Source organism: Macroventuria anomochaeta (genome assembly GCF_010093625.1).
Source record: "Macroventuria anomochaeta strain CBS 525.71 unplaced genomic scaffold BU25scaffold_8, whole genome shotgun sequence".
Lineage (NCBI taxonomy): Eukaryota > Fungi > Ascomycota > Dothideomycetes > Pleosporales > Didymellaceae > Macroventuria > Macroventuria anomochaeta.
The window spans coordinates 159,554-175,156 of NW_022985369.1; the positions used below are offsets into that span (position 1 = coordinate 159,554).

General features: G+C 54.8%; 6 protein-coding genes across 6 annotated transcripts; 4 read left to right on the plus strand and 2 right to left on the minus strand.

Moving 5' to 3' along the window:
- The first annotated feature begins 215 nt into the window (after window positions 1-215).
- On the plus strand, window positions 216-1,486 carry BU25DRAFT_408507 (uncharacterized protein). Its single transcript, XM_033705836.1, has one exon. The coding sequence runs from the start codon at window positions 593-595 to the stop codon at window positions 1,430-1,432; it is 840 nt and encodes a 279-aa protein (XP_033564095.1). The 5' UTR covers window positions 216-592; the 3' UTR covers window positions 1,433-1,486.
- Window positions 1,487-2,077: 591 nt separating this feature from the next.
- Window positions 2,078-2,905, plus strand: BU25DRAFT_362964 (ribosomal protein S26e; the record flags this gene model as incomplete). The annotated part of the gene is made up of 4 exons (XM_033703749.1): window positions 2,078-2,100; window positions 2,177-2,304; window positions 2,431-2,533; window positions 2,587-2,905. The coding sequence occupies 4 exons, from the start codon at window positions 2,078-2,080 to the stop codon at window positions 2,693-2,695; spliced, it is 363 nt and encodes a 120-aa protein (XP_033564096.1). The 3' UTR covers window positions 2,696-2,905.
- A 20-nt stretch (window positions 2,906-2,925) lies between these two features.
- Window positions 2,926-4,095, minus strand: BU25DRAFT_489323 (uncharacterized protein). Its single transcript, XM_033711415.1, has 3 exons — window positions 3,851-4,095; window positions 3,454-3,689; window positions 2,926-3,369 (listed from the first exon to the last, which is right to left on the minus strand). Exons 1-3 carry the CDS (start codon window positions 3,873-3,875, stop codon window positions 3,016-3,018), a joined length of 615 nt encoding a protein of 204 aa, XP_033564097.1. The 5' UTR covers window positions 3,876-4,095; the 3' UTR covers window positions 2,926-3,015.
- A 536-nt stretch (window positions 4,096-4,631) lies between these two features.
- BU25DRAFT_387960 (transcriptional activator spt7) lies at window positions 4,632-8,781 on the plus strand. Its single transcript, XM_033704454.1, has 2 exons — window positions 4,632-7,817; window positions 7,866-8,781. Exons 1-2 carry the CDS (start codon window positions 4,855-4,857, stop codon window positions 8,308-8,310), a joined length of 3,408 nt encoding a protein of 1,135 aa, XP_033564098.1. The 5' UTR covers window positions 4,632-4,854; the 3' UTR covers window positions 8,311-8,781.
- Window positions 8,782-9,913: 1,132 nt separating this feature from the next.
- BU25DRAFT_456334 (uncharacterized protein) lies at window positions 9,914-12,572 on the plus strand (the record flags this gene model as incomplete). The annotated part of the gene is made up of 5 exons (XM_033710015.1): window positions 9,914-10,147; window positions 10,200-10,385; window positions 10,434-10,583; window positions 10,632-10,722; window positions 10,891-12,572. 5 exons carry the CDS (start codon window positions 9,914-9,916, stop codon window positions 12,570-12,572), a joined length of 2,343 nt encoding a protein of 780 aa, XP_033564099.1.
- Window positions 12,573-12,882: 310 nt separating this feature from the next.
- On the minus strand, window positions 12,883-15,472 carry BU25DRAFT_408512 (CBS-domain-containing protein). Its single transcript, XM_033705837.1, has 3 exons — window positions 15,035-15,472; window positions 14,012-14,980; window positions 12,883-13,952 (listed from the first exon to the last, which is right to left on the minus strand). Exons 1-3 carry the CDS (start codon window positions 15,221-15,223, stop codon window positions 13,068-13,070), a joined length of 2,043 nt encoding a protein of 680 aa, XP_033564100.1. The 5' UTR covers window positions 15,224-15,472; the 3' UTR covers window positions 12,883-13,067.
- Between the last annotated feature and the right edge of the window lie 131 nt (window positions 15,473-15,603).

Genomic DNA, 15,603 nt, shown 5'->3' on the forward strand with positions numbered 1-15,603 from the left:
TGTCGCGGCGTGATTTGTGAGACGCCTCAAGAGCTCGAGGTGCGAATAATAGTTCAGGGATTTGTGCGCGAGATGTGGTGTGCAGTGAGACCGGCGAGGTAGAGTCGTTCTTTATGCAGGCCGAACTGAGGAAGTGGGAGTGGGAGCGAGCTCCACCGGGCCCGTGTCATCATTGGCCACGCTTGTTCCTGACATCGGCCCCTTCCTTCACTATAGTCACAACACCGGCAGGGTCACAACGATCAAACCCTGGAAACATTCTTCCGACGTCCTTCCTCTAGTCGATTGAATCACTTTCCACTCACTGCGCCCCTGGGCCTGTGATCGTACATCAGAACGTCACATCAGCTCGGCAGAACTATTTCACCAGATTGCCTCTCTCGCCATCACAAATACACAAGTCTCGTAATGATCTAGCCCTTCGACGAAGATCTACAAGGTGGCTTGATTACCTTTGATTGTTACTCCCCGGCAACCTCGACGCATCTCCTGGTGGTCCACAGGAGCATTCTCTGCAAGCTTTTAGCCGCTTGAAGCACGTGCACGGTATCAACGATACTGCATACAGTTTGCCTTGGCCCCAAGCTTCAAGATGTCGTCTCTCTTCCGGCTCGCTGAGCTAGCTCGACCATGCCCGGCTCTGAGGAAACCACTCTCCTCCAGCTTCTTCAGTACGGCGACACCAAAGCGACCACTTCCTTCCAACTCGTTCAGACAGCCACCGTCGACGCTGGTCTCCAGGTTACGACAGGCCCGCTCTTACTCAAGCGGCTTTGGTCATGAGCGTCGGTACGCGGCGAACATGTTCCTCCTGAAGGGCTTCATAGGTGTCAACACCGCTGTTTTCGGGTACAGCATCTACGTCACAGAACAAGCCAAAGAAGGCTATATGGAGAACTTCAGGAAGTATTACCAGAACATGACCATGAGCTTGAGAGATGTCAAGAACGGCTACTATTGGCAAGTCATTACCTGTGCGTTCGCACACTCAAACTTTATGCATTTTGCGTTCAATATGTTCACGTTCTGGTCGCTGGGCGGGGCGCTCGCTGCGTTACCAGTCACGCCCGGTCAGTTCACGCTCATCGTGCTTGGGTCGGGGTTAGCAGGCTCACTTCTTTGGCTGGGTCAAGAACAGATGAAGGAGCAGGCGGGTGTAGGTGTCCAGCGGCGAGCGATGGGTTTCTCTGGTGCATTGCTCGGCGCCGTTACCGTGGTCGCTTGCTTCATGCCTAGGAATCAGGTGGCTTTATTCGGCGTACTACCTGTGCCTCTATGGCTTTTGACTCTTGGCTACGCGGTCTATGATGGCTACTACTTGAACAGCGAAAACACCAGGACCGCGCACGCTGGACATCTTGGTGGACTGACGTTCGGGCTGGCATACTACTTTCTGAAGCTGAGAAGGCTGCCATACCCAGGGAGTCTCTAAAGTATCTGTAGTTAGCTTCGATGTTTACCTACGATCCAATGTAGAAGTAATGCTGAAACCAGGAGGCCTGGTTATGCATGAGGGACGTATGCCATGCTCCACCCTGATGTTGTTCAATGTCCATCGCCAAGCAATTCATCCCAGATACTGGAAAGTTGAGACGGAACGCCAATTTGCTGCAATGCAGCTAACTGTGTTCTCTTGAAATTGAATATTTCTGTATAACAAGACTAAGACATCATGGTCATGTGTAGACTCCCAGACTTGAGGTTGCAAAGCATCAAGATGAGTCGCCATCAGAACCCCTGCTCTCGATCATATCATCGCTAGGCCAGCAAAATGTGTCATGAAGAGGGTCGGAGAACATTCGGATCCTCAAGATAGTCATCACAGTTGTGTGTTGTCCGAAAGATGAGCGACTTGTGGCGATGTGTTGTGCTCTTTCCGTACTAGCGCCAGCCGAGGAAGGTGCGGGCCCTAGCGCCCACACTGGTGCAATTTCATACGCGAGCTCCTTCCAGCATCGCAATTACGCCCACGACAACCCACTGACTTTTAGGTTTTTCACATCTACAGTACGTGTCCCCCAGCCGTCCGAACAGCGAGAGAAGACAACTACTCACACTCTCTTAGAATCAGCCCATCATGGTCAAGAAGCGAGCATCCAAGTACGCACCCTCCGCGCCCCGCGAAACATCGAAGCCGTCGCAGTTTGCAAAAGTGGCAAAGCTAACAACCTCACAGCGGCCGTAACAAGAAGGGCCGCGGCAACGTCAAGTACATCCGCTGCGTCAACTGCTCGCGATGCGTCCCCAAGGACAAGGCCATTAAGAGGTTCACCATCCGCAACATGGTCGAGTCCGCCGCCATCCGTACGTCCCACCTCGATATTTGAAACCATATACAATGCGCGCATCCGCAAGGATAGCACATATACCACTGTTGAATTCGCTCTGCGAATCGAGTATCAGAAGAACCTTGGAACTGACAACGGGCAGGTGACATCTCTGATGCCTCCGTCTTCCCTGAGTACACCGTTCCCAAGATGTACCTGAAGCTCCAGTACTGCATCTCTTGCGCTATTCACGGCAAGATCGTACGGTACGTCACTGTTCTTTCCCACCACACATGGCGGAGAGGCTGACAAAAGACAGTGTCCGTTCGCGCGAGGGCCGCCGCAACCGTGCTCCTCCCCCACGTGTCAGGTTCAACAAAGATGGCAAGAAGATCACCCCCAACCAGGCCGCCGCTAAGACCTCGTAAACGTGTGACGATGGTGTCCGGGAGTAATTGATCATGGCGCTTGGGTCTACGGCTCTTTCGGGGCCTCATACTTTGAAACATGAATGAAATCATGGAAGGAGATGGGGCAGGCTACAAGTGACGATTTATGGTTGCAAGTTAGCTTAAAAGGAATGCGAACAGCATCAGGGTTAACTATGAGCTTCTAAACGATATCCAGGTCGAATGCATCAATCTCGCGCAATTGCATTGTGATGTCTAAGACGTGTCTTTCGCATTGCCCAAAGTCGCTACAACATTCCATTCATGATCATACAATCATTTTAATCATACAAGCGTCCTTAATCACTGCGCTTCTTCCCATCCTCAACATCCTCAGGAACCGCAACAACCGTCGCCGCATTCACCCCATTCCCAATCATAGGATCCGGATCCGTAGTCTCCCAATCCTCCGCATTCTCATCCCAACGGTCCAACTCCTCATCCACCGTCGACCTCACCACACCCGTCTCCTGCCCACCCACACCCTCGCCCAGCTCAACATCCAGATCGTCGTCCCCTGCGACAGCATTGTAGCCGCGCGCAGCCCGCTTGCGCTCGATCATCCGCTTGTGGTACCAATTGCACAGCGCAATGGCGAGGAGGGACCCGGATACATTAGCGGCGATGTCATAGGGGTCGAATTCGCGGTGGATCTAAAACACAACACATCAGCTTCCACCTACACACATACCGCATCCATCCCCCTCCCTCTCCCTTTTCATGACTTGTATACGTACCGGTAGCAACCCTTGCACAACCTCGCTCGCAACGCCCAGCCCAACCGTGCACACAATGAACGTGAACTGCAGCACTTTGCGCCGCGACGCCTCGAGGATCCAGTAGAAGGCGAGCGTGAGCAGGAAGAAGGCCACGAAGTGCAGGGCCTTGTCGGACTGCTTGTAGGATGGGATCGAGTAGTCGGACGGCGAGAAGCCGGCGGCGGCCGAGATGAGTATTAGGGCTACGAAGGCGCCTGCAGTGTATTGATCAGTTACATCTTGGAGGTATGTTTGCGACCTTGTGAGCGATTCGCATAGCTGCAACTTGTAGAGGTACTTGGGGAGACGATGGTAGCTAAAGACGTGGCATGTGCTGAAGCTCGGCCTATGACGTGGGCGGGTGAATAGGACTTACCCGCAAAAGGCTTTCGGATGCGCATGTTAGTGGTCTGAAGAGTGCTATAATTGATCGAGAAGCATAGCAAGGGTCCGTTTGTAAGTTTGACAGGGAGAGGTGGCTGGGATCTGCAACGTCTCTCGAGCTCGTAAGGCGGTGATATTAGAGCTGCTGGCACTAAGCTAACCGGTTACAGCGGGCCAGGTGGTGCGTCTCACTCCGCTGCAACCTCGACAAGTGCCGAAATAGAGTACCAAAATGAGCATTATGATGCTAGGTACATGTCTACATTTCTTCAAACGTGTCGAAGTTGGTCTAGGTGCATCAGAGAAACGCGCAGTCATGGCTGGTGACACACAGGGTCTGCGGCAGTGGGGTGTCGAATGCAGCACTGATCGCCAACGTTAGGCTAGCGACCTCTTGAAGGCCTCCACAGGTGCGCAGTTCACTCAAGTCTTGGATCTCTACAAATTTGCTGTACGAACAGGGACTGCAGATGTGAATCTGGCCTCTGGATAGCCTGATACAGTAGCTGCACTAGAAGGAGTGCTTTGCAATCAAGTGCTCGACGCGCTGTGTAAACGTGGAAGGTAACCTCCATACACGACCAAATCATCCCTACGATACTTTCACTGCGTTTGCCGATCATACCACCGACCACACCACAGCTCGAAGTGGGGACGGTTTTGATATTGGGGAACTGCTGGAGCGTGGCCGATCCCAGCGTGCTGCCGACGCGCTAGCCAGGAAAGCCGCACTGGTGGATGCACTCACCAACCTACTTTCGACCACAGTCCATCGCAGGCCGTGTGCACTCGCTCATCAAGACGCGCGCCGACACGACATATTCCATCACAGAGCCATCACTGACTACCTCTGCCGCCGCCTGGCTGCTTCCATGCTAGATTTTATCGCAGTGCGACACCCGCTCGAGGCAGGACGTCGCCATCGTAGCCGGCCTTCCCTGTGAGGCCGCTCCAGTGCTGTAGCGCCAAGGCTCCCCACACCGCGAGAGCGACGACATGTCCCTCGCGGCATCAGCACAGCGGCCCTCCAGCAAAGAACGCCCCAACCATGCCCGCGCGCCCTACTCTGCGCCCAATGCGACCCACCTGCGCACTCCCAATGCGACGCTGAGCGACGAAGCCATGTCAAACGGCGGAAATGCACACAGTCTGGGGGAGGGGGCTGCCGACTCGACCGCGGAGGAGGATCCCCGGACGGCGCGCTGGAGGGAGCACTACTTGCGCACCGAAGCGCGTCTCAACGCGGTCCTGGGCGGGACGAACGCGGCCGACCTGCTTGATGCCCTCGATGCTGCCCCCAAGCCCTCGTCTGATGATGCTCCGACGGCGCATGACGCGCGCCCGGCCGTCACACCGAAGAAGGCCGCCCGCGCCATTGACGAAGACGACTATGGCGACGACGACGATGACGACGATGACGAAGACGAAGACGACACACGCACCTCGCCGCTGCTTGCCAAAAGCGCTCTCAACCGTGTCGCTGCCACCCCGGCCACGCCAAGCATCCGCATACCACCTCCCACACTCAAGTCCAGCCACGGCCGGATAGGCACGCCGTCATCAGAGCAGGCCAAGTCCTCGGATGATGTGCGCAGGCAATTGCAACAAGACAAGCAGGCTGCCGAGGATGCGGCTAAGCAGAGCTTCCACACGCTGTTCTACACCCTGGAGAGCGACCGCGACGCCATGTTGGAGCAGCAGAAGCTGGACGAGCTCGACCGACAGGTGGAACAGGAGACATCGGGCGCCCCAGCGAGCGCCCCAGCCAATGGCACTGCCGTCGCCGCCCCTCAGCAAGGCACCCTCAGCACCACGAACCTCGGCGCATCGAGCCTGACCCTCAAACACCTTATCTCTCGCATCGACGCCCAGCGTGACCGAGTACATGCCACCGACGCCCAGCTACGCAGTCTGATAAGCGAAGTTCGGAAGAACAGGAGCAAGTGGGCAAATGAGGACCGTGTTGGCCAGGAGGAGCTGTACGAGAGCGTCGAGAAGGTGCTCATGGAGCTCAAAGCTGGCGAGCATGCACACCCTTTCCTGCAACGTGTCAATAAGAGAGAAGCGCCGGACTACTACAACGTGATCAAGCACCCCATGGACATTGGCACGATGATGAAGAAGCTCAAGCAGCTGCAATACAAGTCAAAGAAGGACTTCGTCGAGGATCTGATGTTGATCTGGTCTAACTGCTTGAAGTACAATGCCGACCCCAACCACTTTCTTAGGAAGAAAGCTCTTCATATGAAGAAGGAAACTGAGAAGCTTGTACCCCTCATTCCAGATATCGTCATTCGCGACCGTGCTGAGGTTGAAGCCGAAGAGCGGAGGATGCGCAATGGCGATGTCGATGCCGATGGTGCTGACGACAGCGAGGACGAGGAACCCATCATGGCGTCACGAGGCCGTAAAGCGCCCAGCAAAGGCGGAAAGGGCTCGAACAATGCCAGAAAAGCACCTCCTGCAGGCTCCGAGGACACACCGGGGCCAGAGACGAAACCGCCAGTGCCAGCGTTGAACAGCACCGTTTCAAATCTGAAGAATGAGTTCCATCGTGCTGATTCTGAGATGGAAGGTAGCGTAAATGGGTTTTCGACACCTCCACCGCCTGGCACTTTGACACCTTTTTGGCCTAACGGCGTATCACGGAGTGGTGCACCGGGCAGCCAAACTGACTTCTCGGAGGCAGACGGCACTGGTGCCTCTGTTAGTGGCTTTACTCTGGAGGAAGACGCTGATCTCGATGACTTGGAGTACAAAACCTGGAAGCAAGTCACCAAAAAGGACAGAGCTATGATTGCTGCCGAACGACACCGCCTTTTTCGTGATGAGATACTTCAGCCCGAGGAGCCTGCAATTCTACGCTCGAAAGCTGGCATGCGGAGATGGCTTCGTCACCGCAAGGACGCTGAGGCAGACATTGCAAAAGGCGCCGTTACTGCGCCTGACGGGGAGGATGGCGTGCAAGCAGTTGCTGGCGAGTCATTGGCTGAAGGCATCCAGGACGAAGAGGAGCGCCAGATCCCGGACTACTATGATCCAGTTTGTGTGATACCGGACCTCAACGATGCTCTCCAGTGGGTCGAGGATGCTGAAGGCCACGTCGTTCAGCAACGAGAAGAGTACATGCGAATCTTTCCCAAAGGCCAGTTCACAGCACCAGACAGTGCTTTGACCGAGAGAATGGACAAGAACATGAACTCGTTACAGGAGACTAGAAAAATTTGCGCTAAGATTGGAATCGTCAAGCAGATGCAGCTGCAATCCCAGCTGTATCAAAATCAATTCCAGAAGTACGAGCCTCAGCCGTTCCACGAAGCAGACATCGAGCCAATGGTGGTCTCAGAAGAGGGGCCGCCCATGGCACCTTACGTCTGCCGCGCAGCTTTGCAGCGCAGTGTAGGCAAAATCTTCTACCACGCTGGCTTCGAGGAGTTTCAGCCATCTGCCCTGGATGCAGTCACCGACATTGCAGCAAAGTTCTTTCAAAATCTGGTACAGTCTTTTGGTGTTTATCACGAGACCCCCAAGATGAAGTCTGATACTCCGGTGGTTTTGGAAAGTGGGCAGTGCACAAACTGGGTGCCGCGGTTCACTGGGGAGGAGGCTGTTCTGCACTCCTTGCACGTCAATGGCGTTGACCTGGAGTCTCTGGAGACATACGTCAAGGAGGACGTTGAAAGACTCGGTACTAAGCTCGCCAGCATGCACGATCGTATGCGCTCTTACTACGCCGAGTTGCTTCGACCGGCTTTGGACAATGTTGGTGCAGATGGTGCTGGAGCCTTCAACGATGGCAGCGAGCAGTTTGTTGGCGGTGACTTCGCTGAAGATATCGGTGAAGACTTCTTCGGCTTTAGGGAATTAGGACTCGACCGAGAATTTGGCTTGACGTTTAGTGTGCCACTGCACTTGCTGCAGAACAGGGTGCACAATGCGTATGCCAGACAAGACAACAGGTATGTCTATCAGCAGGACCTGCGACCCTCTTTCGCTAACCATATTAGTAATGTTGCTGCTACGGGTAACATCATGGAAGAGCCACCGAAGTTCGAGCCCGTCACTGCACAAGTCGCCGAGAGTCAGATTGGTCTTGTCCGCGATTGGCTCCTCAACAAACTCCACAACAACAGCGATCAGACTCTTGTCGAAGACGATGACCTTCCACCCAAGCAACGCTTCCCCAAACCTCGCCTGCCTCCTACCGGCAAAATCTCTAGTCCTCGCAAGCGTCCACTGCGGGAACAGCAACAGCTCGCTCGTAAGAAGCGCAAGCTCGACGAAGAGAAAGAGGAGAACGGTGAGGCGGGCACTGCACCTGCTGGTATTCTCAAAGGTCTAGGCAAACCAATCGGTAAGCTAAAATTGGAGCCTCGCCGAAATGAACACAGCGTCCAAGAACCAGAGAAAGACGACGGCAGCGGCATGCCCAGCCCACCTGAGTCTTTCTAAAAGATCGAAAAAAGTAATCGCAGCCGGCGCACTAGTAGTCTTCATTCCAGAGAAAGACATACTATTTGTACGAAGATTTTGGACAGTCGCTACAGTCTTACTATCACCTTCAGCACATGGTTTTGGAAAGCCCAGAACGGATCTTGGCTAAATATAAAACTTTAATGCACCAAGTTATTGCTATTACCTCTTCCACGCCTAGAGATGGCATCGGCGTTCATATCTGAGTCCTGGCTACTGTATCAACGATGGGAATTCGGCTTTTCGCATTGCGTGGTTATTGGCCGCTTCGTGAGCATGCTTTATTGGTCTTAATGGGTTGGCGGTGGGATCGCTATTTGTATACCCATCAGTCTATGGTTGTTTGCGCGCTTTCACGCACGAGGACGTGCGATGATCTGGATTTGGGCTGGATCTACGAGTGGAGTGGAAGGGCTTTGTATATATCTATCCCACAGATGCGATACGGCCGTGGGATAATGATAGTGTTACAATACAAAGCTTCAAGAAGTGCAGCACGTCCTAATATATGCGTTCGAATGCATGATGGAATTGAGGACTGTGCAGGACGATCACGCAGAACTCTGAACCCACAGCTCGTACGAAAATTCGTGCTACGGTTGCAACCCATACCAAACAATTATCGATAGACATCGGTTTTAAAAAACGAGCTCTTTCGTACATCGCAACTGCACATGACAATCACGCAAGACCTGAACGCACAGCTCGCATGAAAATATGGGCTTCGGCTGCGAATTGTAGCGGACAAGCCCTGAGAAGGACTGAACAGCATTGATAACAAAGTCGATCTGTTCAAATTCAATTCGATAGACAACGAGAGACAGGCGACATCAGTCGGACGTCAAATCAACAGTATGTGGAGACTCTACAACCAAAAAGGGCTCTTGCTGGGTTAAGATCGAACTATCTAGTCACAGTGAGGCATTGCATCGAGTCTGCAAGAAGCATAGCCGTCAATGACGAAGCCGCCGTGATTCCAAACACTGGAATCACTCAACTGTTGCAAATGTAAAAGATGCATCAGGAAATTCATCAGATCAGACTGCACAACGATTAAGCTTCCTGTATCAACAGAAAGATTGATTTGTGATGCGTGAAACTGGTCGAACGAGTACACAGGAATCGATAGGGTGCCGAGCTGAAATTGGAAGTTTTAGCGTCATTGTCTTTTCTTTCCCTGTCGCAAACCTCCCATTCCACTTCCACGAAATGACGTGCACAAGTAAAATCGCGTCAGATTCCGTCTAATTATCCTAGCGTACTCGTAAGTCGTATTGCCTCTGCTATCGCAAGTCTCTTCTGTTTGTTCCTGAGGCTAACGTGCCACGAGGTATGGATCTGCTCTGAAAGGGACTTGGAACCTTCGGATTTGACAATTCGACACTTCACTCCACCGCCATTACAACAAACACATCATCATCACGCGCATCACGCCGCGTCGCTGCACGCTGAAGCTTCATCCAACGGACTTTTCTCTTGCGCCACATTCTGTCATTTCGGTTAATCTCAGTCATCTCTCTTTGATTGTTTCTGTTGAAGATCGTCACTGGCCTCTCGCCCTTTGAGGCATATTTCTGCACCCATGGCTTTGAACGGCAACGCAAGGCAAACAGACGAGTACTGGAATGGAAATCCGCCAATGCACGCTTCTTTCGAATCCTGGCAAGGGAAACATGGTAAAGACGCATACAAAGATTTCAAGAAAGCCCATCCCTCGAACAAACTGTCGTATGACGACTGGTGCCAAACTGACCAGGTCTTCGGCGGATACATCTTCCACGTAGCTTCATTGGTGTGGAACGAAGACGGCGACTCCGTACGTCAAAAACATCACTCTGCAAGTAAGATTGATTCATTGATGGAAACAGGACGATGAACGTGCAAAACGCCGTCGTGTTACGCGCGTTCCGGACCACGATCCGAAAAAGACAGTGACCACCAACGGCAACGGAACGCCGTGTACCGCAGGCTCAGCAACACCAACGCCTGTGGCGAATTCAGATGAGATAGGTGCATCTGGCAAGAGGAAACGGAAACCACGAAAGAAGTACATGGTATGCGGATAATTGACTATCGCAGAGTTGTCACACTGACGTTTGCAGTCGCAAGAACTCGTGGCATCAGATGAAGAGCCAGCAGATGAGGTCGAAGCAGCAACCCCCTACGCAGAGGCTGAATCGGCAGCAGCGCCAGCTATCACCGTCAATGGACGACGCAAGTCAAGCTCGCGGAAGCCTAGGAAGAAGCCTATTGTGAGTGATTCGCTCAAAGCTGATGCAGCGCGACGCTTATCATCTCAGTCCAATGAAACTATATCGCCAGAAGATGAGAACGTTGATCCCATGGAGGTCGATGCTCCTGTCATCACATCTCCCCTCCCCGTTCGCTCCGGTAAGTTGTGCTTGTGCTGGATTCATGGTTGCCCTTGTCCCACATTGCGAGTTCTGCTCAGCAAACAGCTTGTCATACCGAGAATCACTTCTTGTTCTCCCCAAAATATATACAGCTCCACCGACTTCGCATCCTCCACGACGATGATACTGATGCTAACTTCTCCAGCTCCACATGCAGCCGCCGCGACAAGGCAACCAGAATCACCGAAGAAGACAACACCAAAGCAGGCCTCTGTCAAGAAGTTAAGAAAGTCATTCCTCGTAAGATTGCCCTTCCATCTTTGGGATGCCGTAAACTTAGAAGAGAAGTCCGAAGAGATGGTACTCGATGAGGATACCGACAACGGAGATGCTTCTATCGCCGAAGTCTCACGACCTGCGACCATCCCTGCTGCCAAACCCAAGGTCCATTCCAGCAACGATATCAAGACAGATACGAATGCAGATGATGCTGCAGAAACAGCGACAGCTGAAGGCACACCCGATCCATCAGCTGCCAGCGCCAGACGAGGCCTGCGCAATCGAAAGCCTGCGCAGCAGCGGCCCTACTACCACGATGCGCAAGTTTTCGAAGATGTCGAGACCGAATCTGAAGACGAAAGTGAACTAGAACCATTGTCGCGCGAGCCATCTCCAGAACCTGCACCCCTAAGCAAAGCCAAGCACTTCAAAGGCAAAGGGCGGGCCTGGAAGAAAGACGGCTCTGACGAGGATGAGGAGTTTGTTACGCCGAAGGAGAAGAAGGCCGCAAAGGCTGCAAAAGCCAAGGCTGACAAGGCAAAGACCAAAGCGGACAAGGAGGCTGAGAAAGACATACTGGGCAGTCTCTGGGATGCGCTTGTCACGGAGTCAGTCGCGCTCTACAAGAAGGAGCCAGAGAATGACGAGAGCGACCTGAACCCAAGGATAGATCGCCATCTCGATGAGCGGATAAGGGCCAAAGACTTGCCCAACGTTCCGCCTAAGCAGAAGAAGAAGATTGGGCGCCCCAGGAAGAGCAATCTGTCTGAGGACATCGTCCGCGATGAGTCTGACAACGACACTCCGCAAGCAACACCCACGCAGCCCCCAAAGCGCGGCCGCGGCCGCCCACGCAAGAGCGCACTCTCTTCTGAGATCGTCCGTGACGATTCCGAAGACGAGGCTCCAGCACAAGCGGCATCGCAAGCATCCGCACCAGCTCCAGCACCAAAGCCAGCAGAGACTGACGCGACCATCGACCTCACAACCCCACCCAAGCCCAAACCTACATCCAGGCCATCCACCGCAACATCCTCGGCCGCAGCACCTTCACAGGCCCCGACACCCAAGAAGCGCGGCCGCCCACGCAAGTCCGAGACCAGCACGACACCCGCAAAGGCGGCCGTCGCCAAACCGAGCGAAGGCGCCGTCGACCACAAGCCGCAACGACGCGGGTCCACGGCTACCGAGACCGCTGCAGAGCCGAAGACTACGCGGGCGCGCGCCAGTATCTCGTCGGCACCCGATGTGCGCTCCACAGCCCAAGCGCCCGAGTATCTCCTGCCGAACATCAATCGCGGTGCTGCGCTGGTGGAGTCTTTGTACCCTCGAGAACCTTCCCGTCAGCCGTCGCAGGCTGCGTCGCCACCAGCACCCGCGGAGGCGAAGGAGACTGTCGAGCCGGAAGCGAAGAGCGAGGCGCAGGGTGAATGGTGCACGGAAGCACACCATCAGCCTGAGACTGATACTGAGGCGAAGGCGAAGGCGGAGGCAGCAGCCAAGGCCGAGACTGAGGCCGAGACTGAGGCAAAGGGGGAGGGTGTGGAGGAAGAGGATGACGGGGAGATGAGTGCGGCGATGAGTTTGAGCTCGGATAGTGAGCTGTAGAGGTAAGTTTCTTCGCATGTTTCCTCTCCTTGCCAGTTATTGATCACTGGCATGTGTGCAGTATCTTGCGCGGACGAAGACCAAACGCGGGCGATGAGGAGGGTTTGCAAAGTTGCGTAGATGGATGATGCTTTTGAAAGTCGTGTACAAAAGGAGTTTTTGGGGGTCGGGGATGCATTGGGCGGTGCGGCCAATATAGATGGCATGAGATTGGTTGGCATGTGGGGTAGCAGTGTAGGTATAGTTATGGGTAATAGTGTAGGTATGGTTATGGGTAATAGTGTACGTATAGTTACGGGTAATAATGGGAGGTAATCATATCATATCACAACCCACTCATCCACCGGGGTACCAGGTAGGTTTCAAGACTTGTGGTAGTCGACTAATACGATCCAGCAATCTATGGATATCAAGAGACGAAAGAAAAGTGCTAGTAGTACAGTACAATCTGATGTGGGGAATCTATACCTTTCCATGTTCCTACGATGCGATTGCTTACCGGCTGGACCCCGACGCACGCCCAATAGTAAACACAACAACAATAACAATCGCCAGTACACCAATCGCACCAGGCAGCAGCAAATCATTCGACACACCAGGAATAACCTCGGGAGCCTGGGCTTGTGCGCTCGCCTGGCCTCTCTTAGACTTGGGCGCTTCGTTGTCGTCGTCGTCGTCGTTGTTGTTGTTGTTGTTGTTGTTGTCGTCGAAGAACTGCTTGCGCTCCCTCAGCACCGACTCCGGCGGCGTCGCGGGCTTCGGCAGCGCAGGCTGGGGGTTGACCTCAGCGGGCATGGGCGACTTCTCCGGGTCATGCACAAAGAGATCGACTTTCTCGCGGTGTGCAAGTCTGCTTAGGCTGATGGCCTCGACGAGGTCGTCGTAGGTGGTGATGCTCACGGTGTCGCCCTCGTTGTCGAGATAGGACAGCGCAAACCCGGCCTTGGAGATCTTGCCGTTCTCAAAGGTGGGTGTGCCGCCGATGGAATCGACTTCTGAGCCGAGCTTGTTGGCGACGCTGGACACGAGCTCTTCGATGCCGGCCGAGGCCGTGACCTGCAGGCGGTGCACGCGTCCGCTGGGCGCCTTGAACTTGAAGGGGAAGGGAGTGTCTTCTACGGCGGTGGGGTGAGCGCTGGCGACCGCGGATGGGGGTGGGGATTCGCCGTGGTGAGATGCGGATTCGTTGGGGAGGACGCTGTCGCCGCGGTCCATCAGGCCGGGGCGGTCGTTGTGGGACATGACTGATCGAGCGTCTGGTGTGCCGGGCATGCGGCTGGAGCCGTCGCCGGACATCATGGACTCTGTGTCGTTGTCGAGTGATAGCCAGAACTTGTTCCAGGCTGGGCCTTCGCTGTCTCCTGTGCTGATGTTGTTGATCTGGTACAAGTCAGTCAGCCAGCATGTGGTCGGTCACGTTCATAGGTCGAGTTGCCTACCTGATCAAGTGTAGCATAGGTCAGCTTCAGTACGTCCACCATGCCAACGATCTCGCCGGCATCGCTCATGACAGGCAGGTTCAGGTAGTGTCCGTCGTGCATCTTGCGGAGAGCGGACTGGATGCTCATGTCCATGGGCGCAAAGTCAGGATGGGGAGTCATGACCCTCACCACACTGCAGGTCACTGGGTCGAGGCCAGCAGCAATGACGCGGAGGACGACATCTTTGCTGGTGAAGATACCGGTGATGGAGCCCTGATCTTGAACGAGGACCGCAGTTGTGTGGTTCTCCTTCATGAGCTCTGCGGCCTCCTTGACAGACGTCCTCACGGACACAGTTGTGGGCGGCAGTCCAGTCAGGACCGACTCCAGCGTAGGACCAGACATCTTCTGTCGGATAGCCTCGACGTACTGGATGATCTGCTGGGGCTGGCTCGACCCCATCTCAGCCTGGACGCCTTCCAAAGCATCGTACAGCTTGCGGGACGAGCTGTATGCGCGCTCGAGCTTCTCCATGGCATCGTAGAAGCACTTTGTGATGTCGAGGATTCCGGCGATGTCGTGGTTCTCGTCCATGACGGGCAAGTGGCGGAAGCCCTTGCGGACCATGAGGTCGAGCGCGTCTGTTGCGCTCGTATCAGTCTTTGCGCAGAGGGGGTTCTTGGTCATGATCTCTGCGATGGTGACATTCTGTGCCTTCTTGCCGCCCCCGACTACACGGAAAGCGAGATCCTTGGCGGTGAAGATACCGGCGACATGGTCGTCGTCGTCTGTGACGAGGACACAGTCTTCCCTCTTCGCAGCCATAAGCTGGGCTGCCTCTGCGACGGTCGTCGAAGCCTGGATCTGGAGCGCTGGGCTGGGCTTCAGCGCCAGGACGGTGCCGGGGGGGGCTTTGCGTGTTGGGCGCACGCGGCCGCCGGGGTTCTTCTTCTTGTTCAGGTCCGTCTCGATCTTGCGGCGGATAGCCTACACGTTGGGCCGTGAGCAGCCATTGCAGGCCAGTACAAGGACGGTGCTTACCTCGTCCCTCTTGGACTGCTTCGCGCGGCTGGCGCTGAGGGTGGAGGTGCCGGCATCGCTGTGCGCTACGTGTGAAGCGTGGGTCTCGAGCGCTGGACGGGGGATGCCAGATGGGCCGTCGACGAACTGGGCTCGTGCAGGCTGGTTGCGGTTCTTGGGGGTTCCGCGCATGGTGCCGGTGTGCGACATGGTGGCGGCGGACTCTGCTGCTTGCTGCTTCGCTGGCAGTTCAGATGAATGCTGTGCGTGGAAGGAGGCCAGTAGCAGCGGAGTGTTGTGCAGGCGGTGTTGCCGAGATGGTCGAAGCTGTCGAAACAACGCGTTGCCGAGCGCTAGTGACAAGCCCGAACAAAGGGCCTGAGGGTCTCTGCAACTGGCGAGCTGTGCTGATAGGGGCGCGGGATCCGTATATGAGGCTCTCACTCTGTCACTTGCGCGAAGACGGCGTCATGCATAGCTGCAGTCCTCGTTGCTGCTGTCTACGCGTGCTGTGCACCTGTTTCAGAAATGCATGCAGCCGAGCTGGGGACGGGTCCTGTTGACGGGCTCACAGCTGCAGCAGGCACAGC

Excerpts from the sequence above, each read along its gene's own strand:
- BU25DRAFT_408507 (XM_033705836.1), top strand. The coding sequence starts at position 593 with ATGTCGTCTCTCTTCCGGCTCGCTGAGCTAGCTCGACCATGCCCGGCT.
- BU25DRAFT_489323 (XM_033711415.1), bottom strand. The coding sequence starts at position 3,875 with ATGCGCATCCGAAAGCCTTTTGCGG. Across the intron at positions 3,690-3,850 it reads CATCCGAAAGCCTTTTGCGG|GCGCCTTCGTAGCCCTAATA; the intron begins GTAAGTCCTATT and ends AATACACTGCAG. Across the intron at positions 3,370-3,453 it reads TTGTGCAAGGGTTGCTACCG|ATCCACCGCGAATTCGACCC; the intron begins GTACGTATACAA and ends GTTGTGTTTTAG.
- BU25DRAFT_387960 (XM_033704454.1), top strand. The coding sequence starts at position 4,855 with ATGTCCCTCGCGGCATCAGCACAGCGGCCCTCCAGCAAAGAACGCCCC. Across the intron at positions 7,818-7,865 it reads TATGCCAGACAAGACAACAG|TAATGTTGCTGCTACGGGTA; the intron begins GTATGTCTATCA and ends TAACCATATTAG.
- BU25DRAFT_408512 (XM_033705837.1), bottom strand. The coding sequence starts at position 15,223 with ATGTCGCACACCGGCACCATGCGCGGAACCCCCAAGAACCGCAACCAG. Across the intron at positions 14,981-15,034 it reads AGCAGTCCAAGAGGGACGAG|GCTATCCGCCGCAAGATCGA; the intron begins GTAAGCACCGTC and ends CCCAACGTGTAG. Across the intron at positions 13,953-14,011 it reads CCTATGCTACACTTGATCAG|ATCAACAACATCAGCACAGG; the intron begins GTAGGCAACTCG and ends GACTTGTACCAG.